This window comes from Nipponia nippon, unplaced genomic scaffold (assembly GCF_047370975.1).
Source record: "Nipponia nippon isolate SJK-2023a ecotype South Korea unplaced genomic scaffold, ASM4737097v1 scaffold_34, whole genome shotgun sequence".
Taxonomy (NCBI): domain Eukaryota; kingdom Metazoa; phylum Chordata; class Aves; order Pelecaniformes; family Threskiornithidae; genus Nipponia; species Nipponia nippon.
The window spans coordinates 5,151,468-5,170,011 of record NW_028262352.1 but is presented as its reverse complement, the minus strand read 5'-3'; the positions used below and the strand labels follow the sequence as shown (position 1 = coordinate 5,170,011).

General features: G+C 39.3%; 1 protein-coding gene across 1 annotated transcript in view; it reads right to left on the bottom strand.

Annotated features, from left to right (window-relative positions):
* Positions 1 to 1,560: 1,560 nt before the first annotated feature.
* The window catches only part of LOC148054125 (ADP-ribosylation factor-like protein 15), a 184,542-nt gene continuing 167,558 nt past the window's right edge, over positions 1,561 to 18,544 (bottom strand). Inside the window, exon 5 of the mRNA XM_087770887.1 lies at positions 1,561 to 5,500. Within this exon, the coding sequence (XP_087627013.1) occupies positions 5,348 to 5,500 (153 nt within the window). The 3' untranslated portion in view covers positions 1,561 to 5,347. The remainder of the gene's footprint in view (positions 5,501 to 18,544) is intronic.

Genomic DNA, 18,544 nt, shown 5'->3' with positions numbered 1-18,544 from the left:
AGCAGCTAGTATTAAGCATAAATGTCTCATAACTAGCTAAATTAGACCTGATCTTCAGTCCAACCCACACAATGAAGTTAGTCAGTTCACCCATGAGGGCTGAGGATTGAGAAGGGTAATGATCTTTTTCAGTCTCTTCACCTAACAGAATTGAGCAGCCCTACTTGATTTCAGGGGTCCTTTTCAACTGAATTGATACTGAAAAGGGCATGGTTTTTGTTTTCATGTAGGATATAGGACTCTCTCTCATCCTCGTGTTAACCTAGGCCCTGGATAACTAACCCTACAGCTACACAAACAGATGTTTTAATTTGTTTGAACTATTAGGTCAAAGGGCTAATGAGCTAATGAAAATTCTTTCAAGAGCTATCAAATGAGGCATGATTAGCAGATTTTTCAGTTCCTATTTATATGAAACAAAAGAATAAAGAAAATATTCCGAGTTTACAAATCTTTCATTTCCATCTTTCTCAATAAGAGGCAGCTTTAAAAATAATAAAATGAAAAAAGCATACCTCAGGAGCTGAATCAGCAACTCCAGTCTGGCTCAGCAGTGCTGTACTTCCATCAGCTGTTACAACTTGCGTTGTGAGCATCTCTTCTACTCAAATAGTGTTTGATAGGACAACATTAAGTTGTCTTAGCAAGCTTTTATTTTTCTCATAGTATTTGCCTTTGCTCAACTTCTGTAGCATTTTTTTGGTATATGTACTTTGCTGTGTCATTTAATTTAAAAATAATTTCTAGTCATATAAACATGTCCCCCAGTTTAACATTATGGAATAATTGTATAAAGATTATTCCAACCTCTGTTCCAGCAATAAACCTGCAATATCTTTCAGATATATTTCTGGAGTAATGACATCTTGCTGTGGAAATAAATCAGCCAATTTTTGGAAGTTTCTTTTTTTTTATATATATATATAAACGTGTAGCTATGTACAATTTAGCAATGCTTATACAGTAATATTTGTTTTCATCTAGGAGTAAATAATTTATTTTGAAGATTCCAAATCAAGGTAATACGCCATGCTCCCAAACTGGCTACTACTCAAGAAATCCAAACTTAGCAACTCAAGTCTACACAGTGTTTCTTTTCTTTTTTTTTTTTTTTTTTGATAGTGGAAATCATGTATAAATCACAAACAGTACAAGTTCCTCATGTCAGCAGTTGTCCACCTGAATGGGTCAACTTCTGTGTATAGACACCATATTTTTAGTATAAAGTCAAGATAATATGGCAGTTAGTTAACTAATACTTTCAACAGTAAAGATACAAACTTTTGTAATATAAATTAATTGCCATTACAAAAAGGCAACTGTATTAACTAATATGGTACAAAAATCTGCAACTTCTATAATGAAATGCAAGAAGTTAACTGAAATAATACATCACAGATTTTTGTATAGCGCATTTGAAGAGGCAAGCTAAGATACACATGGAGCATTATACAGCAAGAAAGAATATAAAAACCCACTAAGATTTAACTTTTTTCCATACAAATGCTAGAAGTACAAGTACAGGACACAACATGGAAGCAGTAAGATTACCAGCTCAGAGTGGGTAGACAAAGAAGTCTTATTGACAAGTTATAAAGCATTAGGCAGCAGACAGAAGCTTGTCAAAACCAGAAGTTGTTGGATACTGATTGATAATGTTTTCATTCTGACGGCTGAGACACCGCAGACAGTCACAGGTCCGAGAAGAAGCCCAATGTGGGCACATACACATACAAAGTAATTTAACAAATGTATAAAGAACGTTAAAGCACAATATCTTTTTTAAAAAGACAGTGTTCACTCCTTAATGAACTTGCATGGAAAGTAGAGCCTAGTGCCCAAGTCTATTTCATCTAAATGATGAACACATGTGAAAAGTTTTTAAAAAAAGAAAAAAGAAAAAAAGAAAAAAGAAAAAAAAGAAGCAATTGAGATTGGTCATCTGAATAAAAACTGCATGGTGCTTACATATTCTACCATGGCCAGAACATTCAAGGATACTTTAGACAAGGAAGTGTGACATGAGCTGCTATGAACATTTTTAATCCCTCCATAAAAAGGTGAAGGTGTTTATAGACATTAAAAAGGTACACATCCATTAAGCCCATCTGCAACACAAAACCACAGAAGAACTACATTCAAAGTAAAGTTAAGTGTTGGTCTTAGCCTTAAGCAGCAATGAAGTATTGTTTCAACCTGTGGTGAGGAATGATCACTATATTAGTAAGAAAAAGCATTTTCAAAATAGTTTTGGAAAAAAAAAAAGTCACTGCTCCTGTGCAGTTGGCATTTCCCTAAAGAAAAACCATTAAGCATCAAAAAGTCCTAGTCTAAGCAGACACTGGTGTATGCCAAAGCCATATTCTCATTGACTAGTTGGGCCTTTTGTATGTTAGTCATGTAGCAACTTCCAACAGTGCATAGTTGGGAAATCATGACCAAAATATAACTCAGAAACCCTAAAGTCTTTGGGCCAGACTCACTGATGGTACAAGTAAGTACAGTTCCAAGAATGCAATACAGTTGGGCTTATTTTCACTTGTACCTTTTGGTCCATAACATATGGGAAAGAAGGGGAAAACCACTGAAAAAAATTTCTCTCTCATCTTCTAACTAATGCTCAATTAAAAAGCAGTAAAAGCTCTGACTCCCTTTTTACCTCCCCAAACTGCCTGCCTTCTCTGGGAAATAATTCTCTCATTCCTTCCCACCATTTCTTATTTGTCATTGCCCCTAAACAGGATAGAAATCCAGGGACCTTTTGGAAATCTGGGGACTCTGTAACCTCTAAGCTCATAGAATCATAGAGTCATAGAATCGTTAAGGTTGGAAAAGACCCTTAAGATCATCGAGTCCAACCGTTAACCTATCACTGCCAAGTCCACCACTAACCCATGTCCTCAAGCACCACGTCTACCCTTCTTTTAAATACCTCCAGGGATGGGGACTCAACCACTTCCCTGGGCAGCTTGTTCCAATGCCTGACTACTCTTTCAGTGAAGAAGTTTTTCCTAATATCCAACCTAAACCTCCCCTGGCGCAGCCTGAGGCCGTTTCCTCTCGTCCTATCGCTTGTTACTAGGGAGAAGAGACCGACCCCCACCTCGCTACAACCTCCTTTCAGGCAGTTGTAGAGAGCAATAAGGTCTCCCCTCAGCCTCCTCTTCTCCAGACTAAACAACCCCAGTTCCCTCAGCCGTTCCTCATAAGACTTGTGCTCCAGACCCTTCACCAGCCTTGTTGTCCTTCTTTGGACACGCTCCAGTACCTCAATGTCCTTCTTTGAGTGAGGGGCCCAACACTGAACACAGTACTCGAGGTGCAGCCTCACCAGTGCCGAGTACAGGGGCACTATCGCCTCCCTGGTCCTGCTGGCCCCACTATTCCTGATACAAGCCAGGATGCCATTGGCCCTCTTGGCCACCTGGGCACACTGCTGGCTCATGTCAGCTAAGAGACAGAGAGTTTGGAACTGTAAATCAGATCCAGTTCCTCTTTAAATCCAGGGAATGGAGCTTCCTTAACCCATACAAGAGAAACTGATGGGCAGCTGGGCCCCATCTAAACTGTGCAGAGAGAACTGGAACCAACATAGGGCTCCTCTCTGTATTTTACAATGAACAGTTCCAGTTCTTGGGTATTTCCAAGAGTATGAGGAGTGAGGCGATTGACCTGGCAGGAAAGAGAAGAAAAACAAGGCAAGAAGAGATGCCCTTCAGGCTTTCTGCCTATTCTGTCACAAAATTAAACAAGGAGCTTACCAGTTTTCCAATCCATGGAAACTGAAAAGTAAACAAAAACACCTTATAAAACCATTTTTTTAACAAAGAGTAAAATTGCAAGTAATAGAGAAATGGCTTTTATAGGCCTTTAAAAGCTGATCCTTTCTATTTTCTTATTCCCAAATAAACTAATGAGAAACTACAATAAACTTTAAACTTAAAAAAGAAATGCTCAGAGTGGTAAGATATGTTGCTTAAAGCCCTGAAAAAGGAGTTACAAGTTTCAAAATACAAGCACAATCAACGAGGAACCACTGACACATCACTACAGTTTGTGTTTGCAGACACTCATGCACAAGGGTAGCTGAATGCACAAGGCACAACATTCAAGGTGTATACCAGTCTAGTGACTGATCTGTGCATACTCTGTTGTGACCGACAATGGTGAACCAGTGACCTGGCATGTTTCTTTAACAGACAAAATCAGTTTATAAGATTTTAAAAATCAACAAAAGGCAGCCAAAAATCTGCAAACCTACAATGGGGAAAACTTGGAAAGAGGAAATATGCACTGTGTTACTGGAACCAAATGGGATTTTTCCAAATGTATTACAAATGTTGTTTCCAATGAATACGTTTTTGTCTTTGTAACATTTAGCCCAGAGGAAGTTTGAAAGAACAAGTTATAATCCCTTGAAAAGAGAAGCTTATAGTACAAACACCGGAAGGCCCTTAATTGTGGTATAGATGCCTTGGCACTGTTACAATAACAGTAGTACTCTATGAGTGAGTGATACAGGAGGCAATCCTTATTTAATATCAGTCACACTTCTAACTAGCAATAAAGCTTCCACAGCTGAATTAACAGATATTTGTTTTGCTTCTCTTATGGAAAACTACTTTCAATGAAAATTATTACTTTATCCAATTTTTGTGTATTTTCTAAAAATATTGTTATTTAGACGACCAGCTTACATCACCTATTCTTCACAAATACTGTTACCTGCACACATCTGTGTGCTAATTTCCCTTTCAGGAAAATTTTAGCAAAATAACAGTTCTGCCTTTGACAAGGTTATGCAGTGACTTTAGAAGAGGAATCAACTAATGTCAACTGTGTTTCCATTTAGTAAAACTTCAGACTAACCTTTGCATTAACATGAAACTCCTTGCCTTTAAGGTATCCTATTAAGATTCTCAGTAGCTGTGCTTTCCAGACTGCAGGGTCTTTAAACAAGCTAATACAAATTAGTCTCACAAATCCTTAAGACATTAGTTAGTTTTTTTAAAAAACCAAGGTAGCAGGTAGAATTCCTCCTTTGCAGACTATGTTATTTTTGGGCATTCAAAATTTCCTATCAAGGATGATGGCAATGCAAGAAAGCAACATGTAGTGTGCAGAACTAGTGGTAAACCAAGAGGATCTCCCCGTTTCAGTAGTGTAGACAACTTTACTGGAAATAGTCATGTACCTGATTCACAGAATATTTTTTTAACAAAAGGACATCCTGCACTAACTGTGTATAAACAACATATCACAGCACAGTCTTAATACCACACCATAATTAAACTGTGAGCAGAATGAGCAGGTACAGTGATGCCTGGAGAACCACTCTTCTCTCGTTTCACATTCCTGAAGGTTCGAAGTCTCTCTCTTCTAACAAGTTTATAAGAAGGGAGAAGCTGTCTTTTACTGCCTCCATATCATCCAAGGAGCAGGGTTTAAGAATCCAGCGCTTTCCACGTGCAAGTGGCTCAAGTTCAAAATATTTTTTGATCTATTAAGAAAAATAAAGAGACACCAATGTATTAATATTATAATGACAACACACTGCCTCTCTCATCTAATTAAAAAAACCCCGCCACCCAAAACATCAAAAAACAACATGTAAAAGATCAGGATACTAATTTTTAGAATCTTACCCACAGCTGTTCTTATAATACAGGTTATATGACGTGACCTGAAAGTGTTTTCTTTAGGGGTGAGTGTCCTGCTTGGAAGCTACCATTCTACCCATACATTTAACAGCATGGGAGGTCTAGGGAAGAATTATACGAACTTAAGGCAAAGAGCAAAGCACATGAAGCAAGTGTTCAAAAACATAGCCAAACCAGCAAAAGTAACTAAGAAATTTTAGGTTACGTTTGTACCTTAATGTTAAAGCTGTATGTTTCATCATACTCTTATTGATAAACACTTAAGATGCAGAATTTGTTTCTTAAAATAATTTTGGTTTTTTTAATTAAGCATAGAAGACTAGCACACTAATGTGATTAGAATAGTAATAAGTATCATATGTGAGACATGATGGCTTTCTATGATGGTCATTGTTCAAAATCCAGCATGTTCCAGCAGACTTCAGCTGCTTATTAACAATACCTAATAATGCCTATAAAGAAGGAAGCCTTTTAATTAAACTAATTCCATTTTTATTTCTGCAGCAACCATGCAGCAAGGAGGCATAAGAATATGATGCAATATAGAATTGCAAGTTTTAAGGTGATTATAAACCTTTGACAAAATAACCAAGGAAGATGCAGTTTCTTGGAAAGACCAATCATCACTGATGCTAATTACACCAACTTTCAATGCAGAAACACAGACCCACAGAAAGACTGAGAAAGAAAAGATTTTCATTTAGTATACTCCAATCACTTTTCAAAATAGCAAGTACAATATAAAAACATATTTTTAATCCTATTAATGCCTCTTAGGATAAGACAGCAGTTTGCAGGTTATTTTGGTCCACAGATTACCATTTTCATAAAAATTTTAGTCTTTGATAGTATTTGATCCAATAGTATTTGATCCAAAAGTCTACTCATGTTTGACTTGTCAAAACAGACATTTAGTTTTTACATCCAAAATTATATCCATCAAAACTTGCTATTGTCAACATACCAACAGAAATATTTAGTGCTGACTTAGTTTGCACATTCTTGTTCCTTGTAATTATCGCCAAATATTCTTAATTTTCTTTTATCACAGACTGAGCTACAAATACGCAAAACAACAGGAACAGTTACTCGTATTGCGGTAGGCAGTAGAGGCCCCAGACAGACAACTGGAGCCACACTGTGTGAGGCTCCATGTGCAGGGGAGGAAAAAAGAAAAAAAAAAAAGGCTTCCAAAGCCCAGACAAGTTGCAACATCTCTATGCAGCTCTTATAGTGTCTATACAACTATACAACAGTTTTGTTTATCTAATAATGTATTCTAATCGAAGAAACCGACTGTACTTGTATCAGCTCACATAAATAAGAATTCAACTGTGACAATGTGTCAGGAAGGGTTTCTTATTTTTTAGAAAGGAATTTTGAGCAGAGCTTCTAGTAATAAATATCAGAAAAAAATGGTGGTTTTGATATGGGAACTTCCGCTTCCCACGGCTAAGATACAGGTGAAACCTTTTAAAATCTATTTCCAACAAAGCAGAACTGTATCAATAACAACCTGCAAACATTTGAAAATGAAGCGCGGTACTTGACATTCACTTCCCCTCAAACAAATTTCAGAAAACACACAAGTTGAAATAAATGGGACTTCAACAACCAGTATTTTAATATTAGCATACTTACTTTTTAGCATTGCTATCTCAGTGCCATATTAGTATCTGATATGTTAGCATGGTTATACGTGATCAGAACCTAAATACTAATCTCTGTAACGGATATACTGCAATGTCTCCTGCAGCTGAAGTGACACCAAATTGAATTTACCCCCATTAATATCTTGAATTAATAGCACTGATAATAGTATTGAGAGAAGCAGGGTAAGAAAGCTCTCTTGCGTGTTTCAGTAACAGCTTCCTTGACTGCTAAATAAGGGGAGGAAGTAAAAGCCGCACAGAAACATAATAAAGCAAGGTGTCAGTGCAGCTAGCTGATAGAGCAGTCTGCTGGTGTTAAGCTGACAAATATGGCTGAGTAATTTGAGATGTTTCGGACCCACAACCCAGAGGATGTCCACCACACCCCCTCTACTGGAAGACTATTGCCATCAGCCCCTTGAGCTCACTGAAGTCTGTCCGTAATCTTATTTACATAGCCTCTTGAATTAAGGCTATACTATATGAAGAAATGATTAGGAAAAGGTCATTACATTGTAAGGAGAGTATTTGGGTTTAAAAGCATTAAATATCTAAATTTCTATTTCAGCATCAATTGATTTAGTAAAACAAATTTTGCAGAGAAATTATTTAATTCAATGTCCAACATTGATTAAAATTTATTTTTTACTATTTCTCGGTGTGTAATCAAAATGTAACAAAATCAGAAATGTGCTGTCATCATTTTCCACACCTAAGGAACAGTTCAGAGTACCTGCATTAATAGGCCCTAAATGAATGATGAAATTGGTGATCATTAAGCAGTGGCTTTTGAAATGGGAAGTTTTGATAATGGCACGAAAGCACAACTGCTTGTATTCACATAAGTAACAGCTATTTTGTTCATACCTACAGAGAAAAAAAGATTTGCTAGATGACTTGTCTCTCATCCAAATATAGAAGAATAACACTAATCAGCTTACAAATAATAAATAACTAATCCAGAAGTAGCACAGAAGTGATGGATGCCAAAGCAAAATATAAAGACTCAAACATGCTTCAGATGTCTGACACATTAGACATGCATTTACATACTGGCTTTGCATTTTTAAGTGTTTACTTTGGGATTGCTAAATTTTTAAGATATAACCTTAGAAGAAAATACAAACAATTAAATCCACATAATTTTAAGACTTCTTTACTACTATTTTACAGGATCTCACTGTATGTTTCAACTCCACATGGGGGCCTTGTTTTATAGAGAAGCTGACATTATACTTATGCCACATTCTGAAGTCAATAAAATCTAACAATACACATATGCAATTATTCCCACTCTTCCCACACTCCATCTTCTAAGTCCTATTCTGCTAGCACAATACACTAAACATATGGTTATCGAATGTTGCTTAACCTACATGCTAGAAAAGTCAAGACATAATAAAAGGATTGATGCCCAGAACCTCAGCTGGTGTAAATTAGCAGAGCAGTGTGGAACTGATGTTACCAAATCGATCTATTTCAGCTGAGTAACCAGGCCCTGCTGAAAGCTTTTATATGTTCTATTACTGAATTTCATCTAGCCAGTTCACAACACACATGAGCATAAGACATATAGGAAAACTTAGATACTGTAATATATGAATACAGAGTCATTTCTATCTATTACTCAACATGAAAAAAGCTTCTTGAAAGTATTATTTTTCATTCAAATTCAAAATTTTAATACTGAATTTCACCAACACAAAAAGGCTTCCAACCCACTCATTAATCTGTTGTAAACAAATACAAAATGCAGGCAGTCACTTATATTACCAGGCTGTATTTAGAGAATTTAATGGATAAAATATTTTTTCATCCATTGCTGTTTTACTGAACAATTTTGCTGGGAATAAAAAAACGTGTATATCTAATCAAAAGCTGCACAGCCATGTCAGTGTCCTCACTAATCCAAACTTTTCAAAGACATTTACAGGATTAAGCAAGTACTACTGCAAGAGGGTGACTGGTGGAGGTATGAATTAAACTAAAATTACCTAATTTGTTGAATCTATATTTCATCCACAAGAAATAGTTCATTCATTCATCTCAAATCTGCATGGACAAGAAATGCAGTAATAACAGGAGATTGGGGTTCCCCGTATTCATACTGTAAATGTTTCATTGAGCTGTGATGCTGAGATTAGATTTTTGGACACCATAAAAATCTGCCTTTTGGAGCAATGGTTTAGAAGACCCAGGAGAGAAAGGCAATTCTGATTGCCGAGTCCATGAACAACAGAAGTGCTGCCTGTAACAGTGACCAAAGCACGCACAAATTCAATATCTTTGGAGAACAGAAAAAGGCAAAAGTCCATCACATAACATTAAGTTTTAAAAAGGGAAACTACATAAAATGAGTAACTTAAAGAAAATTAACTGTGCAGCTAAAAAGGTAAAATGCTTGCAGGTGGCATAGAAAAAAAATACCATAATTAGAGGCTCAGAGTAAATTTATATTGCTATAGAAGAATTTAAAAGAAACAAAAAAAGCTTTCAACAGTTGTAATAAGGAAAAGGATGGTATTAAAGGTAAAAGAAGTCATGTCTAAAAAAGGAAAACAGAAAACAAAAGAAAGGAAATTCTGGCAAATTAAATAGAAACCACAAATGTTGACCTACTAACCATAGAGTGGAACCCATTGCTTAAATCACCACTGACGATACTTCACATATGCCTGCTCATATGCTTCTTCATAACAGTGATCTCATCTATGTCTAGAAGGATCCCTGTAATGCACCTATGTCTAGTAAGCACTCCTCCTAAAACACCTGTACCTCATATTTATTGACTCCATATGGAATACCTCTTATGCAACAGGGAGGGGAATGGAAGTGCCTCAGCTGATGGGAAGGGACGGTGATATGCTGTGGTCTGGAGCAGACCTCCACAGCAACCTATGCACAGGGCTATTCCCAGGAACACTAGTTTGAGGTTAAACAACACTATCAACCATCAAAATGCTCTTAAATTCTAGTTCTTTGAAGTTAAATATTTATTGCCAGATTACTTTTATATGCCACTGAATCCAAAGTCTGTATGTGCAATGTTAAAAATTTGCAATGAATCAATTAAATACATAGTATGCTAATCAGAATTATGTAACTGAGCTGCTTTTTGGGGGGGGTTTAAAGTATGACCTGCTGAAGTAAAACCAAAAGAAAACCTAAGACTATCTTCTTCAGTATTTCTGTGTGATGGTAGGGTAAGCAATTTCTCCAGACAAGATTTCAAAACCATCAGAAGCCTTTTTATACAACTCCTCACAGGTAGCGGTGAATGCTTTACAAATTAGTATTTCTAGTTTGTACAGCTTTCCAATTTTTTTTTTAATTTTCCTTTTTACAAAAGATTATCTGAAACACTTCCAACTTAGTTTTGTACTTAGCTTTATAATAGACCTGGATGATATTTTTGGCTCATAAGTCTTTACGAAGAGGAATACAGCCACTTATACACATATTCCACAAAATAATTTACACAGTGGTCTGTGGAACAGATGCTATCTTCAGTGGCCACAAGACACTACCCTTTTCAGATTGCAAGTGACTGCTGAAAGAAATGTATTTTAAAGATGATTTCTAACTCTTCTGAATGAAGAAATAGGATGCCGGGCAAATCAGCGTAGACATGCTGTTCCAAACAGAGAGCACGCAGTAGTGTCAAATGCAAGTGTGAGACAAGAAAAAGGGAAGTGAGCTAGAGAGCTGGAAGAAGAATACAGAGGGGTGCTTACTGTAAAATATAAAATATTGCATAATCTGTCAGGATGGAGAGAGTGGAAGATTTTTTAAATGGATAAGTATTTTTTATACAGATACATACAATCATGTAATGATGGGTGTGGAACAAATAAGACTGATGAGAATGAGGACAGAAAACTGCTGAAGGTGCAAATATACTACTGAGATTTGCACGTATGTGGATGAAAGCAAAGATAGAATTTGAGGCGCTACTAGCATCTATCAGTTCTTTTCATGCAAGTCTTTACCATGCAACAATGTACTACAGCATATTAGATTTCTTTGGTTACATTCTGTTAATTTGTTCAAAAGAAATAGTAAGAATCAGGTAACTGCCAAAAACATACACCTGTACTTTGCCTTCCATGTCTCATTCACCCAGCATATTCTGTTCATATAAGCATGTGCTTTTCCTACAACTGGAAGACATACAGATAACATGAAAATGGCAGCAGCATATCTATATAGAGAAAACCAGAATTCCAGATGAAGATTCATAGAACCAGTGCTGGGCTGGACAACCAAGACAGGGGCTCACAATATCCAACCCCCAAAGTGAGTAAAACAGCATCCCTTCTTGAGTGATGAGTGAAAAAATGAGAACAGAGAAGGAGGCATTGTAAAAAAAGCATGCAATGAAAGCACAGTAAACCAACATTTTCCTTCAATATCTACAGCTTTAATTTTTTAATTTATTCCAAAGAATGAATCAGGAAAGAAGTGGAAATCAGACAACAGATTTTCAAATGTAGTATTAACCTGTAATTTCTCTGTAATGGACTGTACATTTTCACTCCACAACTAACCCTTTAAGTTACTGCTCCCATTCATAGAATCATAGAATCGTTAAGGTTGGAAAAGACCCTTAAGATCATTGAGTCCAACCGTTAACCCAGCACTGCCAAGTCCACCACTAAACCATGTCCTCGAGCACCACGTCTATCCGTTCTTTAAATACCTCCAGGGATGGAGACTCAGCCACTTCCCTGGGCAGCCTGTGCCAGGGCCTGACTACCCTTTCGGTGAAGAAGTTTTTTCTAATATCCAACCTAAACCTCCCCTGGCGCAGCTTGAGGCCGTTTCCTCTCATCCTATTGCTTGTTACTAGGGAGAAGAGACCGACCCCCACCTTGCTACAGCCTCCTTTCAGGTAGTTGTAGAGAGCAATAAGGTCTCCCCTCAGCCTCCTCTTCTCCAGACTAAACAACCCCAGCTCCCTCAGCCGCTCCTCATAAGACTTGTGCTCCAGACCCTTCACCAGCTTCATTGCCCTTCTCTGGACACGCTCCAGCACCTCCATGTCCTTCTTGGAGTGAGGGGCCCAACACTGAACACAGTACTCGAGGTGCAGCCTCACCAGTGCCGAGTACAGGGGCACTATCACCTCCCTGGTCCTGCTGGCCACACTATTCCTGATACAAGCCAGGATGCCATTGGCCCTCTTGGCCACCTGGGCACACTGCTGGTTCATGTTCAGGCGGCTGTCAACCAACACCGCCAGGTCCTTTCCCGCCGGGCAGCTCTCCAGCCACTCCTCCCCAAGCCTGTAGCGCTGCCTGGGGTTGTTGTGACCCAAGTGCAGGACCCGGCCCTGAGCCTTGTTGAATCTCATGCAGTTGGCCCCGGCCCATTGATCCAGCCTGGCCAGGGCCCTCTGCAGGGCCTTCCTGCCCTCCAGCAGATTGACACTCCCGCCCAACTTGGTGTCATCTGCAAACTGACTGAGGGTGCACTCAATCCCCTCATCCAGATCATCAATGAAGATGTTGAACAGGACCGGCCCCAACACTGAGCCCTGGGGAACACCACTCGTGACTGGCCACCAACTGGATTTGACTCCATTCACCACCACTCTCTGGGCTCGGCCGTCCAGCCAGTTTTTAACCCAGCGCAGAGTGCACTTATCCAAGCCATGAGCAGCCACCTTCTCCAGGAGAATGCTGTGGGAGACAGTGTCAAAGGCCTTCCTAAAGTCCAAGTAGACAACATCCACAGCCTTCCCATCATCCACTAAGCGGGTCACCTTGTCATAGAAGGAGACCAGGTTAGAGAAGCAGGACCTCCCTTTCATAAACCCATGCTGGCTGACCCTGATCCCCCCGTTGTCCCGCACGTGCCGCATAATGGCACTCAAGATGATCTGCTCCATGACCTTTCCCGGCACCGAGGTCAGGCTGACAGGCCTGTAGTTCCCCGGATCCTCCTTCCGAACCTTCTTGTAGAGGGGTGTCACATTTGCTAACCTCCAGTCATCTGGGACCTCCCCGGTTGACCAGGACTGCTGATAAATGATGGAGAGTGGCTTGGCCAGCTCCTCTGCCAGCTCCCTCAGTATCCTCGGGTGGATCCCATCTGGGCCCATGGACTTGTGAGCATCCAGGTGGAGAGGCAGGTCGGTGACTGCCACCTCTTTGACAACTGGGACTTCATTCTGCATCCTATCTCCATCTCCCAGCTCAGGGGCCTGAAAACCCCGAGGATGACCAGTCTGACTATTAAAGACTGAGGCAAAGAAGGCATTAAGTACCTCAGCCTTCTCCTCATCCTTCGTGGCAAAGTTTCCCTCTGCATCCAACAAAGGAGGGAGATTCTCCCTGGCACTCCTTTTGTCGCTGATATATTTATAAAAACATTTTTTGTTATCTTTAACAGTGGTGGCCAGTTTAAGTTCTAGCTGGGCCTTCGCCTTTCTAATTTTTTCCCTGCGTAACCTCACAACATCGTTGTAGTCCCCCTGAGTCACCTGCCCCTTCTTCCAAAGTTCATAAACTCTCTTTTTTTCCTGAGTTCCAGTCAAAGTTCTCTGTTCAGCCAGGCTGGTCTTCTCCCCTGCTGGCTCATCTTTCGGCACATGGGGACGGCCTGCTCCTGCGCCTTTGAGATTTCCTTCTTGAATAACATCCAGCCTTCCTGGACTCCTTCGCCCTTCAGGACTGCCTCCCAAGGGACTCTGTCAAGCAGGCTCCTGAACAATCCAAAGTCTTCGCTCCTAAAGTTCAGGGTAGCAGTTCTGCTGACCCCCTTCCTTACTTCTCCAAGAATCAAAAACTCTATCATGTCGTGGTTGCTGAGCCCAAGACAGCCTCCGACCACCACGTCGCCCACCAGGCCCTCTCTGTTCGTAAACAGCAGGTCCAGCGGGGCACCTCCCCTGGTTGGCTCGCTTACCAGCTGCATCAGGAAGTTATCTATCTCCCACACACTCCAGGAACCTCCGAGACTGCTTCCTCTCCGCTGTGTTGTATTTCCAGCAGATATCTGGTAAGTTGAAGTCTCCCACGAGAACAAGGGCTAGAGATTGTGAGACTTCAGCCAACCACTTGTAGAATACTTCGTCTGTTTCCTCATCCTGGTTGGGTGGTCTATAACAGACTCCCACCATGCTATCTGCCTTATTAGCCTTCCCTCTGATCTTTACCCATAAGCACTCAACCTTATCATTACCACCGTTGCTTCCTCTCTTACCCACTGTGTTTTCTGAAGTACTTTGGGTTGCAACAGATACCGTCTGACAGCTACATACTTACAGTTAAAGTGTTAGAATATAAAATCCTACAGAGTAATGCTGAAAATTAGCCCTCGTTAAAGTCAGATATTTGGAGGACATCTAAAAATCACATTTTTTTTCCCACATACTACAGATGCAAAAATGCCAATTTACTGCATTTAAGGACAATTTTCTACACAAGTTTATTCTTAGCATATCCAAATATATTCTTAAGATATCCTAAAATAACTGATTGAATTTAAGATCAATTTAAACAGAATAATTTGCTTAAATTGCTATCATTGCCCAAATATCTTAAAAAAAAGGAGCATATCCAAAGATAATTTTACAAGAAACCTATTAAAAGCTTTTACTATATCACCACTCCTCTCTACCTTCTCTCACTCAGGTTTGGTTTTTTGTTACATCTTCAATTAAATAACTTACGGAATACAAACTAGTAGAAATTCAACACTCGACCTTTAAGCAGATATCTTTCAGAGCCTTTCAGAGTTTTCTTAGCTTGCTTTTTTTTTTTTTTTTAAGTAGACTGCAGATATTCATGGTTTACTTCAGAATACAATACTAACAACAGAGTATACTGATTTCAGCAGCAAAACATGCTAGCTTTAAATACAGATTGTGGCTTCAACTAATAACAAAACCTGAGACATAGGTACACAAGTGCTGAGTTTTACCTCCCTCCCCCAAGTTTACCTGTTGAATGTCAAAATAACCTTTAGAATAATGAGATGTCCAAAGATCAGTCCTTATTATGACATCCCTTCTGCAAATGGCATGTTTTCTGTTCAGATAACAGTTAAACAGTATTTTCTGGAGAGGTGTATATGTGGTGATTCATCTGTGTTTGCCTGAACATGTATATAAATCTAGTACTTGAAAAAAATAACATCTGTATACCGTGCCCACATCTGCAAAGCACCAAAACACTGTATGGACATGTATTCTTGTATCAACAGAGAACAGGATTTCTAAGGGTTTTGTGGTTGGTTCCCCACATTTACACTGGTGAAACCGTTCCAAGCCAGTATGAGCACAAAAGAAAAGCCATTTATTCAGCAGTAGCTGTGGTTCTCCAAGATGTGTGCTCTCATGAACAGAAGATTAGACAGCAGTCATGCCTATTCCACTTGTTCCATATCAGGTACAGAGCAGAGTGTATAAATGTAGGATGGTTTCAACCTCCCTTCAGGTCCTTTGCTGATGGGAATATTCGTTATGCAGAGTCTGCACAGAGGCAATGGAAGCCCATAACTAGCTGCAATTAACCATTTCTGTTTCGAAAGCAGAAACTGTGAAATAAATCCATTTTGGAAAAAGCTAACGTACAATATTTCTGAAGCAAAAAGTGCCCCCAGAGACCCTTGCACTGCCAGCTTCTGTTCCTGACTCCCAGGACACCATGGGCTCTGTGACCCCCCCAGTTCCTCCAGTGCCAGGAACTTCTGCGGGAGCTGTTTCTGAGGATTTCCTCCTAGCCCTCCAGTTAGTGGAGGCAAATCTGTGCTTTGGATTTTCTAGGTCCAGGCCTCTGGAAGCGCCAATGCTTCCAAACTCACAATAAGCCACCACTCTAAACCAGGTATTCCAGGCAGCTCCAGACTCATCTCCATTTCTTGATATTAAATAACTCTCCACCTAGAAATATGGCAGAACCCTTTCATGCTCTCTGACTAAGACCTTGCTTGAGTAAGGCCCCTCACAGCTTCCAGATTCCTTCATAAAGCAGAGAAACAGAGAGTAAAATTGCACAGCTCAAGTCAGACAGAGTCCTGTACACAGGGATATAGAGAACACCCTTGTGTACAACCAATTTACCACTACCTCTAAAATTTTAGGAAATGCATGAAGAATCATAGATAAGGCAAAAAGGGAGCACTTTACACTGAGAGAAGATGTTTTTAACCAGGTAACTGAGCTATTTCCAGTGTTGGGAGGCAATGGCAGTGAACTACTGCAGAAGTTTGCAGTAATGATGCTGGAAAAGCCAGGGATGACCAGAAGGATTTTGAGAAGATGGGTGAACACAATGAGATGTTGAAGAACTGTATGGTTCTTTTGACTTAAAGGTAATGGGCTAGAATCTCTCTTTTTCCAGGCTCCAGCATTATTCCTTCCATTACCATAAGTTGTAGTAGGGAGTTCTACCTGTTTGAGAAGTCTTTTAGTAAAAGGTCCCATGGGAAGGGACAAGCAAAAGAGTAATGAATATTCTTCACTCACCGCACCAAGATACCACTTGCCCTATATTATCCTGACCCTCACTTCAAGGAAAAGATGAAATAATAGACAGTAGATCAAGAATTGCATACACGTAAAAGAAGAAAGATCACACTGATATCTCAGGATATCAACCTTCACATAAAACCCCCCCATACCCAAAGAAACCACACACCTCTGCAAAGAATGCCAAAATTATAGGACAGATAGCCAGCATCTATAAAACTTATGGCCTCCTTGAAGAAGAGCTACTGGTAATAATACTGAAGATGCTTAAAACAGGATCTGTAATAAAGCTATTGTTACTGTGATTAAGTGAATTAAGGATTGCCCTTGTATGCTTAGACTGTGGAGTGCCTTTACAGTGTCACTGAAAAGCCAAATTTCTTCTGAAGAAAAGAACCAGAAGGCAGGAAGATTGTGTCATGGTGATGCCCCAATTCTCATGGTTATATCAATGAAAAACAAAAGCAGGCATTTGTCAAGTGATTCCAACAGAAAGGGAAACCCAGATTCTGCAGGCTAACAGGCAGCTTCTTCCCTCTACCTCTAAATCTGACTTGCAGTTTTACCAACAGGTCCTAGTGTTACACCTTGGGTAAGCTTCTCACCGGAAAGGAAATTGTATATAGCAAATATATAGATGACATTAACTTTTTAAGCAGATGAGAAGATTAATACCAGTTGACTAAAATATCTTCGTGAAACAGATTTTTCTAAGCACTCTCCTCTCCACTCACCTTACAGAATAACCTACCTATTTAAAATTGTGGTCTAATGAAGGTATAATCACCTCTTTAAATTTTGGGGTTCAGTGCTCAAGATAAGTCTCAATTCTGCACATTTGCAATTACTAATTGAGTTTTCTTTACATTAGAAATCACCATATGATAAGTTTGCTGACCACTAGTGGCAAACTAAAAGGTTATAGTATATCACTAGCTTTTTGAGAACATACTTGAAATTTGCACCATTTTACCACTTCTTAATAATGAACTATTAAATATGACTACAGCTAAAAAGACCTTAACTAAGTACCAGGCCAGGAAAGGTTCTGTATGTTGAAGTTAATGAATTTAAGTCCCAAACTCACATATAAGAAATAACCAGTTATCCTGTCTGAAACACAGGTTTGTAAAACTCCCAGTTACTTGTAAAACGGTCTTCTACACACGAGTAAGATGTTGTTTAAATGACTTGTTTGACTAGATGCATTCACCATGAAATTGATTCTTTTAAACCATTATTTTTAAACTTGATAGAAGTTAACTGTGTAAACTGAAAATGCAAAAAAATTCTGGCATTATAAAGTGTAGGTTTCAGTATGAGTTTAGTATTTTATGAGGTTGAGGGTTACTTGAATGAGAAACTCATCAAGAACAAAGTCATTTGTAGGGCAGTAATTGAAAGGTTTGATACGATTAAACTATTCTGCCATTTCATAGAATCATAGAATCATAGAATCATAGAATACCAGGTTGGAAGGGACCTCAAGGATCATCTGGTCCAACCTTTCTAGCACAATCTAGACGAGATGGCCCAGCACCATGTCCAGCTGAGTCTTAAACGTGTTCAGCGTAGCGGAGTCAACCACTTCCCTGGGGAGATTATTCCAATGATTGACTGTTCTCATTGTGAAAAATTTACCTCTCGTGTCCAATCGGAATCTCCCTGGGAATAACTTGTACCCATTACCCCTTGTCCTCACCATGTGACTCCTTGTAAAAAGGGAGTCTCCATCTTCTTTGTAGCTCCCCTTTAAG